The following is a 12,674-nucleotide window of genomic DNA, read 5'->3' on the forward strand; positions in this document are numbered from 1 at the left end:
GCCAGTTAAACAACTTATTTTGGTATTTCCGCTGTCAATTCTGCCAGGACCAAGCAGAATTTATAGGACATAAGAAAATGTTGCCACTCTATATGCTCAAGTTTACAGTATCGTCCAGCAGAAATTCTCAAATGTTAGTGTGAAGAACATGCCCGGGGAGCCAATTTAAAAGGGAGGGGGTCCTCTGGGACCAACACCAAGAGAGTCAGAGGAGGGTCAGGTCATATAGTAACACCCTCAGGTGACACAAGTGGCACCACTCCATGTATTGAAAAGCACTGCAATGGACGTCGTATATTTCTTCTATATACTATATCCATCTAAAATTTAGAGTTTTCCCCACTTTAATCAAATAATTAAAATTTTGGCTTAAAAAATATTTAAAAGCCCCAATTTTTTCCTCCTCCAGGCACTAGAAATACCATATCTAAAAGGACATCTATTCAATTCTGCACAAACTTCAGTCTGCCCTGGGACCTTCCCCCGCAGGGAGTGGGCAGCTACTCACTGGTGAAAGGGGACCGGCAGGGGCTCCAGGGCTGACACGGGCACCAGGCCCCTCTGACCAGTCACTAAGGACATGCCTTCCCACTCAGATTCGCCCTCAGAGAGCACAGAGATTAGCTCATTCTTGCACAGTGTCAAATACTCTCCTTCCTTCTCGGCTGGCTGAGCCACGGCGCACACGGCTCTGCAGAAGAAGTGACCTGCAGAGAACAAGAAAAGTCCTTCCAAGAAGTCACTGGAAATGAGAAGGGATCTCTTATAAGGTAACACTCAGAGGCAGGACCCAGACAATTTTCTTCCTCTGAGTAAAGTCCCCCACCCTGGAGGAGGCCCAAGGTCCATGTGCTTTGATCCCAGAGAGGAAGAAAAAAAATCACCGACAGGGATAGATACTAACAGTTCTGAGTAATTGGTGAGACATAGGCTTAACTGAACTTTACCTCAAAAAAAGAGATTAAAAAAGATCCAGCGAAATGCATGTGCACTCACTAAACTCTGGCTGTCCTTGCAGCCCGGGGCTTCCTTCCTTCAGAGAAAAGGAAGTCCGTTGAGAGGAATGCGGTGACTCCGAATGAGCTTTGCAGTATCATAAGAGGAGTTGTGTCCTTCCTAGGAGCCGTGCAATGGGATCAACCGCTTTTGTAAAACTATCAGGAGCCAATCTGGCTTTCAAAACTTATTAAGTGGTCAGACTTGAGCACCCACCAGTCTGACGGCATCTGGACTTGTGAAAAAGTGGATGGGCAGCTTCTGCTGGGTCTCCAGCGTGCTGCTATTGACTTTCATGAAGTAATTCAGGTTTGACGAATTTATTTTATAATCAAGTTGCGTCATGTGTTCATAGAACTGTTTCTCGATCCTGGAGGCCATTAGGAGCACAAGGGAAAGCTTCCATTTAAGATGCCAGGGGCCAGGGTCCCCACCTCAAGGGACTCTACCATCCTGGATAGAGCCTGGCAGGGCACACCCTCTTACACTCCCAAGCGACCTGAACGTGAGTCACTGAGACCAAATGACACAGCTGTTTGTGTGATGTCAGGACTGCGTTGAGAAGGATGTTTGAAGTTTTGTTAAAACAAATAGGTTCTTTTCATCTTTTTGGAGATGTATTTATTTATCTTTTGCCTCTTCCCGGTACCTTAATTATCTGAGGGACTCTGATAACAAGTAACTGGATGAGTCTCCCATCCCAAATCCCATGCCAGACTCACCTTCCTGCAGCAGGAGGCCCAGGTATATGTTTTCCAGGTGGCTGTCATCTACAGACACTTGGATCTCTGTGTCATCCACCAGTCGGCAGTTGAGCCAGTAGTTGTGGTCAAAGAAGAGGTGCTCCAGACATGTGGACACATAGCCTAGAGGTCAAGCCAAAGCTGAGCCCGCTGAGTTCTACCCTCAGCCACCACAAAAGAGAAAGCGGGATCCCTCCTGCCTACACACCTAGACCCGCCATTTAAATGGAGCAGAGTGCTAACCAGACACTTTCTAGAAGGAACTGGTTCTTGTCAACATCTGTTAGGAAATATAAGTTGGGCGTTAGTGAAGTTTACCATTATAAGAACATTGTAGTCGGGCTGGGTGTGGTGGTGCACACCTTTAATCCCAGAACTTGGGAGGCAGAGGCAGGAGGATTGCTGTGAGTTCAAGGCCAGCCTGGTCTACAAAGCAAGTCCAGAACAGGCAAGGCTAATACAGAGAGACCCTGTCTCGAAAAACTAAAACAAAAAAAAAACAAAAACAAAAAAAAGTTGCAGTCTTCAAAATGCATATTTATCATTTTAAATCTTTTTACAGGTATTCATTTATTGTGTGTGTGTTGTGTTGTGTACATGTGGGCACACACACACTTGTATGCCACCATGAATAAGTGGAGACCAAAGGGCAACTTGCAAGAGTCACTTTAGTCCTTTCACCATGTGGGTTTCTGGGATAGAATTGTGGTCATTGGGCTTGGCGGGAGCCATTTCACTGGCCCTCAGCTATTTTTTTTTTCTACTACAACAATGGAGGTCTTCCAGTCCCTGTGGTGACTCAGGGTCCCTGGTCTCCGCTTCAAGTCCTAACCTGAAGTTCATACTTCTGTACCCGGATGAGGCACTTCCTTCCATCTGCTCGGACTCTGGCCTTACCCACAGCCTAAGAAGCTCTGTCTCCTTACAAGCAAAAATGGCTGGAGATGGATGGAACACAATGGCTATAGGGCTTGCCTAGCATGAGCAAAGCTCTGGGTTTGATGCTCAGAATTGAAAGAGAGAGGAAAAAGGGGAGTGAGATAAAACTAATTATCACTATTGTAGGTCACTATTCTTCAGACCATGAGTTACTCATATTGAAATTTTGCTTCTTCTTTTGCGTCTCCTTCACTGTTCCTATAATGCAACAGTCTGCCATTCTCCACCCTCATTGTCCACCACAAAAGTCTTCATAAACTTGAAAGGTCACACCTGGGACTCTTATAAAAACACAGAGCCTAGTTAATAGGCTGTGTTAGAGCCTGGGTATCTGACCCTTTAACATCAATGCACTCCATGGAACGAACAAATCCGGCCATAAAGCAAAATCTTAATACTGACCATCAGTGATGGTCACAGGAAATATGTCCTATAGAGAGAAGGAAAATCGCCATGCTCTAAGGGAAACTTCTCCTTCCAGGCAAGGGTTGACCCTCAGCCCAGCTCAGCGGTGCTTTCTGGGTACAACTGCAGAGAACCCAGTGTTATTTATCTCTTAATTAGGTGTCTTGGCTTGGAAGCCCTCGGTTCCTGCCAGTTTTGTTTTGTGTTTGTTTGCTTGTTTGTTTTTATCCTGGAGCAGAGGAGGAAACAGCGCCCACTGCAGTGGTAACGTCACTGTGTCCCCAACATCCTTAACTTTCTAGAAAACCCTGAAGTCCAGGGCCATTTTACAAGCTAGGTCTTCCATCTGTTTCTTTGACTCTTTTACAAATGCGTGTGACAGAGCGTCTCTGAACTTCAACATTTGGAGTACTGTCTCGCTCTTCTTTGGTGGTAGCTTTTTTTGTTTCTTGGGGGGTGTTTTGAGACAGGGTTTCTCTATGTGGCCCTGACTGTCCTGGCTTCGCTTAGACCAGGCTGGTCTCGAACTCATAGAGATCTGCCTGCCTCTGCCTCCCAGAGTGCTGTGATTACATGTGTGTGCCCAGCTAGTCTTTCGTCTTGTTTTGTTTTGTTTGTTTGTTTGTTTTTCAAGACAGTGTTTCTCTATGTAGCCTTGGCTATCCTAGACTCACTTTGTAGACCAGGCTGGCCTCGAACTCACAGCGATCCACCTGCCTCTGCCTCCCGAGTGCTGGGCTTAAAGGCGTGTGCCACCGATGCCTGGATAGTCTTTCGTCTTAATGAACTCAACATCTATCCCACTGCTTCTGACTCAGGAGCTCACCAAATTGTAAAATTGTTCGCCAAGTGTGTAACTAAAAAAAAAAAAAAAAAAAAAAAAAAAAAAAAAGAATTCTCCCTAAACACAGGGAAATAACATTTCATTCATAAAATGTCTTCACATGACACCTTAGAGTAATAGTTAATACTTATTTTAGAGAGTTTGTGAGACTTCAAGGTCAACCATCCATTTCAGGGCTGCATCTTAAGTATGGAAGACAAACCAATTTCCTACCACCAGGCTCAACGTACTGGCTAGCGTAAGAATGTTCTCTCCTCTACCTACCCAGGACATACCTAAGTTCAAGTAGGTAGAGAACTTCCAGATCTCCTCCATGGTCTTGAAGGTGATGAGGAACTGGTCCTTCTGGGACTGGACGCTCACCAACCTTGCAGAGAGGTCCTGAACAAAAGTAACAAGTAAGCCTGGGGTAACAGAGTCTTCTTTGAGGGGCTCATGTGAGGACTCAGCATGAACCAAGAGCAGACAAGTTGTTACTAAGCAGTGCGCTGTAACATAAACCATCTCTTACGTCAGTGAGCGGCCTACATTATGTTCAATGGTTACAATGCCATCCTTTCACACTTGAATTATTTTACCATGCTAATGCCCTAAACAGCACCGAGATAACTACCTCAATAGATAAATCTTTATGCAGCCCTTGCTTGCCTGGGCATAAGTGATTCTAAGAAGCACAATTGACCATGGAGGATATATGCAGTTTCTGTTCCAAAAGCCAGCCAGCCACCCAACAACCTCCAAGGAAATTTGCCAACTTGTGTCCATAAGATGAACAAAAAAAGGACTGTGAGCCTCTGGCTCTCTAATATGGGGCCAAAGTAGGCTTGAATCCCCTCAGTCTTTCTCTATTGGTCCCTCAGTGTGATGGTCTGAACATCTGATCAGACAAGGCCTGCCATCTGGAGCATGGTGATGACAAACAACAGCTACTCCCGAGACTCCTGCTAGACCCCGGTCCTTAGGGAGCCAAAGGGGAAAAACAGGTCCAAAAGACAGGCTCTCAGCTCAGCTAAGACAGAATCTATACCCTCAATACCAGAGACCGCAGGTCCCAGGTATACATCCTATGGGCAAGTAGGGATGCTTGGGAAGGGGTATAGAGAATATGCTAGATATCAGACCTTTGCAAGGCAAATCTTTTTTTTCTTTTTTATTAATTTATTCTTATTACATCTCAATGGTTATTCCATCCCTTGTATCCTCCCATTCTTCCCTTCCTCCCATTTTCCCCCTATTCCCCTCCCCTATGACTGCTTGTGAGGGGGATTTCCTCCCCCTGTATATGTTCATAGGGTATCAAGTCTCTTCTTGGTAACCTGCTGTCCTTCCTCTGAGTGCCACCAGGTCTCCCCCTCCAGGGGACATGGTCAAATATGAGGCACCAGAGTTTGTGTGAAAGTCATATCCCACTCTCCACTCAACTGTGGAGAGTGTTCAGTCCATTGGCTAGATCTGGGTAGGGGTTTAAGGTTTACCGCCTGTATTGTCCTTGGCTGGTGCCTTAGTTTGAGCGGGACCCCTGGGCCCAAATCTGCCTATCATAATGTTCTACTTGTAGGTTTCTAGGACCCTCTGAATCCTTCTGCTTTGCTATTCTCCCATGCTTCTCTCATCTAGAGTCCCAATAGGATGTCCTCCCCTCTGTCCCAGTTTCCTGGTAAGTGAAGGCTTTCGTGGGACATGCCTCTTGGGCTAGTATGCAGATATAAGTGAGTATATACCATTTGAGTCTTTCTGCTTCTGAGTTAACTCACTTATTATGATCATTTCTAGCTCAATCCATTTATCCACAATTTTCGGGAATTCCTTGTTTTTAATAGCTGAGTAGTATTCCATAGTGTATATGTACCACCGTTTCTTTATCCATGCTTCTACTGAGGGACACTTAGGCTGTTTCCATGTTCTGGCTATTATATAAGGCTGCTATGAACATGGTTGAACAAATTTTCTTGTTGTGTGCTGGAGCATCTTCTGGGTATATTCCAAGGAATGGAATAGCCGGGTCTTGAGGAAGCCCTATTCCCAGTTTTCTGAGAAAGCACCAGATAGATTTCCAAAGTGGTTGTACTAGTTTGCATTCCCACCAGCAATGAAGGAGTGTTCCTCTCTCCCCACATCCTCGCCAGCATGTGGTGTCGCTTGAATTTTTGATCTTAGCCATACTGATGGGTATAAGATGGAATATCAGAATTGTTTTGATTTGCATTTCCCTGATGACTAAGGAGGTTGAGCATTTCTTTAAGTGTTTCTCAGCCATTTGATATTCCTCTGTTGAGAATTCTCTGTTTAGTTCCAAGCCCCATTTCTCAATTGGGTTATTTGGTTTGGTGGTGTTTAATTTCTTGAGTTCTTTATATATTTTGGATATTAGACCTTTGTCAGATGTAGGGTTGGTGAAGAACTTTTCCCAGTCTGTAGGCTGTCGCTTTGTTCTCTTGACAGTGTCTCCTGCCTTACAGAAGCTTCTCAGCCTCATGAGGTACCATTTATTAATTGTTGACATTAAAGCCTGGGCTGTTGGTGCTCTGTTCAGGAAGTTGTCTCCTGTGCCAATATGTTCCAGGTTCTTCCCCCACTTTTTCTTCTAACTGACTTAGTGTCTCTGGTTTTATGTTGAGGTCTTTGATCCACTTGGATTTGAGTTTTGTGCAAGGTGACAAATATGGGTCCAGTTGCATTTTTTTACACATAGACCTCCAGTTAGACCAGCACCATTTGTTGAAGATGCTATCCTTTTTCCATCGAATGGATTTGGGTTCTTTGTCAAAAATCAAGTGACCATATGTGTGTGGGTTCATATCTGGGTCTTTGATTCGAATCCAGTGATCAACCAGCCTGTTGCTGTAGCAAGGCAAATCTTTGTGAGCAACACCTCATTCAGCTCCCACAGAAAAGAGTGCACTTGTAGTATTCACTTCACTTGTAGAATGCACTTACATATAACCCACCTAAAAGAATGCAACTATAGAATTTATTCCATTGTAAAACAGGCTTTTATAACATCCAAGCACTTCTTAAATAAAAGACGAGGGAAAGCGGTACCCTGCCTAACAGACAAGGTGTGCTTTCTCTAAATAAGGATGGATGATATGACTAATAGTATCATGGAGCTAATAGCATTGCCCCAGTTTTGTAAACAAAGAGATGAGGACACAGAGAGGTGAGGTGGCTTGCCCAGGGTCACCTACATTGAGTAAACTGTAGAGCCATGACTGAATCTTGGATATAGCCAACTCCTGCCCTCAGCTTCCTCCCTACCCATGACCTAACAGACAGCCCTCACCATCAAGTCCTGCCCCTGCCCTTAGTAAAGGTGACTTGACTTATAGGGAAGTTCACAGAAGTCAGCAGCAGCCCATGTCTTTCATAGTTGAGCTCCAGGGATTAAAATAAAAGAAAATTAGAAGCCCAGGGCTGGAGAAATGGCTCGGTGGGTAAAACCACGTGTCTCTGGAGCATAAGATATGAGTTCAGATCCCCAGCACCCATGTAAGGAAAGCCAGGTGGATGTCACACACCACAGCTCAGCTTCCGTGGCGAGATTTGGTTTTCTTGGGGAGCAGGGCAGGGTTGCAAAGGTGGAGGGCAGGTACAAAGGGATGGGGAGGTGGTGGAATTGGGGTGCATGGTGTGAAATTTACTAAGAAACAATCAAAAGTTACATAATAAAAGCCAGCCAGCCAGAAAAAAAAAAGGAAAAAGGAAAGAAAAGCCAGAGGTAAGCCCTGCATTTATAACCCCAGTCCTGAGGGGTGGGGCAGAGCCTGGAGGGTTTCTGGGGCTTGTTGGTCATCAGCCTAGTCCAACGTGAGCAAAAACTCTGTCTCAAAGGAGTAAGATGGAAAGCGATAGAGCAAGATGTCTAGTGTCCTCTCCAGCCTCCTTGACTGCCTCACCACAATGGCCTGCTCAACACCCACACACGTGCGCATAGGCCGCAGGCACACACAGGAACGCATATTTTTTCTTAAACTTTTGGCTGTTAATTAGGAAGCAGATACCACACTACCCATGCACAAAGCCAAGGTCTCTACAGGTGCAGTCTCCTGAAAAGCAGCCACTGTCACTCTGCTACCTGACAGCCACAGCACTCTTTTCCTCTCAGCTTGGACCAGGTAAGAAGGAGAGTGTGAAAATAATAGGAGATATCATCTTGTTATGTAAAGCAATACTTTCGTTGTCATCACAAACACACACACACACACACACACACACACACACACACACACACACACCATACCACACACACAAAACACTAACAGGAACAAAGTCTCTCCATTTCTGACTCTTGTTCTTTGATCAAACCTTTGGTAATACCAAATATAGTGTTACTATTAACCCTCCTATCTATCTACTGTGAAAAACCATTTAATTTATTGCATTGTTTCTCTGTCATCCCAATATTTATAATTATGGCTTCTCCTTGACAATATTGTTACTTTTAAAATATGTACTCAACGTTTACCTGATGAAAAGGAGAAACGGACAGTTGGTTACAGGTACAGAGATAGAAGTTGGAGTAACAGAGTAAATGAGGTGTTCTGGGGACAATGTTCATTTTTAAGTCACAATAGGAAAAATATATGAATGTCATGTCCAAGTAACAGAACAAAATTCAAATTGGGCAAGTTAGGGGGCGAAGTATACTTCTGAAGCAGTTGCTATAAACACTCCTATTCTGCATAGTTCAAGCAACTTGTCCAAAATCAAAGGCAGAAAAAAAAAAAAAAGAAAAATACGTTTTCTCTGGTTTAGTTCACCCATTCCTGCTAGGCAGAGAATATAAACACAATCGCCGATGCCCTTTGTCAGCCAGCTGTTTTCTTGGGGACTTACTTTGTTCAAGACACAGGCCTTGCTGTTCGGAACCTAGGGTAAAGAGCCAGCCATCCCAGCTCACCTTAAAGAGCGAACAGACTTCATGGTCTTCATTCTCCAGGGCCCAGAGCCTCCTCCGTGCAGCTTCTTGTAAGGGGGCGTTGGCACACCGCTGGGAGCGACTCTTCACAGAGAAGGAGAGCACCAGATCTGAGAGAGAAAAGAGCTAAGGCTGGACACACTGTGGGAAAGAAGAAAGAAGTACGGGGAAACGTTTCCGCACAAGCCCTACATTGGTGTCTTCCACTGACAATAGATCTGAGGAGGCTAAAAGGTCCTCCAAGCTTCCTTTGTTGTTGTTGTTGTTGTTGTTGTTTTGGGTTTTTTGTGGTTGTTGTTTTTGTTTTTTTCGAGACAGGGTTTCTCTGTGTAGCCTTGGCTGTCCTGGACAAGCTTTGTAGACCAGGCTGGCCTCGAACTCATAGCGATCCACCTGCCTCTGCCTCCCGAGTGCCAGGGTTAAAGGCATGCGCCACCACGCCAGCTTCCAAGCTTCCTTTTAAGTGTCTTCCCCAGGAGCCAGGAAAGACACTGACTGCCAGCAGAGCCCAGGTAAGGTGAGCAGTGCTTACTTCTGCTCAGGTGCTGACACAGAATCAACCAGGGCAAACATTGCTTCCAGCAAATGATGTGCAAGCGTTCCGAATGAAAAACATTTTATCCTGTCAGGCAGTGGGGACGCACGCCTTTAATCCCAGAGTTTGAGAGGCAGAGGCTGAAGGATCTATTATGTCTTTTGAGATCTTAGTTGATACTAAGAGGAGAACCTCTGTGCATGTGGGAGCCTGTAGTACCCCAAATCACCACACGGGGCAGTAATTCCAGTTCACTCTAGTGCAGACTGAAGCACGTTGTGTCCTAGTTTAACCTTTCTGGAAGCCAGGCTAGTGATGAGAGTAATCTGTCTGACTCTGTCTGGGATTGTACTGCATAAAACAAGATGGCAGATAGCAACATGTCTTCTACTTCCACACTGTGACCTTCCTGCAAGCTCAGGCTACAGATTTGGTTTCACCTAATCTTAGTGTATAAAAACTAATGAACAAGCCCTGCATTGGTGACTCCACTGACAATAGATCTGAGGATGGTAAAGCTTCCTTTTAAGTGTCTTCTCCAGGAGCCAGGAAAGACACTGACGGCCAGCAGAGCCCAGGCAAGGTGAACAAAGGTTCATCAGCTTTCACACACTCGTAAGTCAAATGCTGACTTCACTGAGTTTCTGGAACAGCAGATGGCAATTCAAGGGATTTTCTGGGATGGCCCTAACTTACAGATGTCAAGCCAGTGACCCAAGAGTGAGATTTTTCTCATTACTGCTGAGATGGCTTAGTGGATAAAGGCACTTGTTACACCTGAGGACCTGAGTTCGAGACACATGTAGTGGGAAAGAACCAATTGCCACATCCTGATGTGGAAATCAGATCACACACACACACACACAAATAAGTGTGACAAAAAATTTTAAATTAAAAAAAAAAACTACCATTTTGACACAGTTTTCAATGAGAAAAAGAAAGAACCTGGTTTGATAATTGCACAATATCTACTAACACCATTTATATCCTTAAAAGTACCCAAAATGTAACACTTCGACAAATCACAAGGAAAAGTACATTTTTGGAAGACTGTGGATCATGATGGTTGCAAACAGGATGGGCATCAAGCCTATTCTTGGTTGTCAACCTGACTACATCTGTAATTAACTAAAACCCACGTGGCTGGATACACCTGAGAGGAATTTTTCCTAATTAAGTCATCCGAAGTGGGAAGACCTGCCTTTACTCTGGATCTTCTGAGGTGATAAAAGACACCTTAAATCTAGGCCGTGCCTTATGGTGTCAGCCTATACAAAGGGCACGGAAGAAGGAAGGCTGAGCTGCCTGTCTCCTTGCCCTCACGTTCACTGGCACGTCCATCCCTTCACTGGCATTAGCCCTCACGTCTTTAGCATCCCAGCATATACTGAAGGCCAGCTGAGACATCCAGTCCATGGACTGAACATAAGAATGGTTGTTGGGGGAGAGAGGAGTGGGAGGACACAAGTGATGGGATAACAATTGGGATGCAATCTGAATAAAGTAATAAAATAAAATTTAAAAAAAAAAGGAATGGTCGTTGGCCATTGTTGGATTAGCTGGACCACAGCCTATAAGCCACTCCAATAACCCCCTTTATACATTCTGTCAGTTCCGTTCCTCAAGAGAACCCTAACCGAACAGAACAAGGGCTCAAGCCTCTTCCTCAACACATATTAAGTAAATGACAGTCAAGTCATCGTCCCTTCTGAGACTCTGACTCCCACCTGATAGGTAGTGATTATACAGAAGAGGACCATGTCACAGACCCCCTGACACGCCAAGCCCAGCATGGTGCTGCACTCCTTTAATCCCAGCACTAGGAAGGCAGAGGCAGATGGATCTCTGAGAGTTCAAGGCCAATCTAATCTACATAGCAAGGTCCAGGACAACCAGAGCTACAAAATGAGACCTCATTTTCAAAACCTAAAAGGATTTAAAAAAAAAAAAAAAAAGGAGGGCTAGAGAGATGGCTCACTATCTTCTCTTCCAGAGGTCCTGAGTTCAATTCCCAGCAACCACATGGTGGCTTACAACCATCTATAATGAGATCTGATGCCCTCTTCTGGCATGCAGGTGTACATGCAAGTAGAGGACTCATAAACATAACATAAATAAATCTTTTTTAAAAAGAAAAAAAAAACAAAACAGTCCCTACTACTGTATACCAGAAGCTACCCCTCTTGTCTGTCCTCTGGTTCATTTCAGTGACAGCATTTTCTACTGAGAATTCTCTCTTTGTGAGGTTTGCTGAAGTCTCATAAAAGAGGACCATATGAGACACTCATTAACTGGACAATCCCCATCACATTGATTCCCAAATCTTTATCTGCTTCTGCGTCTAAAATGGTCACTCAGATGCCTTCTAGCCAGCCAGTCTCATCCTATGCCCTCAGGTATCAATTTCCTTCTTTATACTCAGTCTTCATTTTACTGTTCATTCATTTAAGAGATATCTACTGGGAGCCTAGAACATGTAAGAGACTGTGATAAATGTTATACAGAATATAAACAGTCCTCCACACACTCATTCCTCAGTCTGTGTCTTTGTCATGCATTTTCTGGACACCAACTGCAGACAAACAACTCTTTAAGGTACTGTGTTGAATGTGCATTTTATTTTCAATTTAACCCTGCCACCCATCACCTTGAAAATCTAAATCAATGATATATTTCTCTAACCATGATATATATATATATATACATATATATATTCATGGAGTTCCTAACATATGTCAGATCCTAAAGAGCTTTGAGTAACAGCCTGGGAGGTTCGCGAGCATGCCAATATGATAAAGACACACAAAAAAAATGCACTTGGAGGTGACAAGAGACAAGGACAAGAGGGGTGTCTGCACCTGGACAGGTGAGGAAGCTCCTGAAATTGTCTAGTGTTGTTTTAATTGAAAAACTCTGATCATTCTATTTTACCAATAAAGACTCAGGAGCCAGATGTTGTGGTGAAAATCCGGCTAGCTCAGAGAGGCAGAGAAAGCACCCAGCTGACCTTCCTATTCAGCTTGTGTCCTGATATAAAAGGCCCAAAAGGCTCACTAGCTCAGCTGATAGCCCATGAAGAAAAGGCCACAAACCACAAGGCCAAAGGCTTGCTAGCTCAAAGCCCAAAAAGCCAAAGGCCAAGGCGCTGAGGAGCTTAAGAGCTAGAGAGCTAAGAGCCAATGCTAAAATTCCAAGCTAAGAAGTGCCAAAGACCCCCTTCTACTTCTACATGCTGTCTTAAATTCCCCTCAACTCAAAGTCCCTCCTACTCTAATCCCTGTCAGCTGGTTTCTT

At 44.4% G+C, this 12,674-nt stretch overlaps 1 protein-coding gene across 4 annotated transcripts in view; it reads right to left on the reverse strand.

Annotated features, from left to right (window-relative positions):
• The window catches only part of SH3TC2 (SH3 domain and tetratricopeptide repeats 2), a 61,826-nt gene that overhangs the window by 40,561 nt on the left and 8,591 nt on the right, over positions 1-12,674 (reverse strand). For all 4 annotated transcript variants that reach the window (XR_014779037.1, XM_084780845.1, XM_084780844.1 and 1 more), the window contains exons 3-6: positions 8,828-8,955; positions 4,203-4,308; positions 1,719-1,862; positions 509-707 (exon numbers count right to left, since the gene is read on the reverse strand). Coding sequence is in view for 3 of the 4 variants with exons in the window: in XM_084780845.1 (XP_084636971.1) it covers positions 509-707; positions 1,719-1,862; positions 4,203-4,308; positions 8,828-8,955 (577 nt within the window). In the remaining variant the exon portion in view is untranslated. The remainder of the gene's footprint in view (positions 1-508; positions 708-1,718; positions 1,863-4,202; positions 4,309-8,827; positions 8,956-12,674) is intronic.

This window comes from Acomys minous, assembly GCF_964271855.1.
Source record: "Acomys minous genome assembly, chromosome: 4".
In the NCBI taxonomy this organism is placed as follows: Eukaryota; Metazoa; Chordata; class Mammalia; order Rodentia; family Muridae; genus Acomys; species Acomys minous.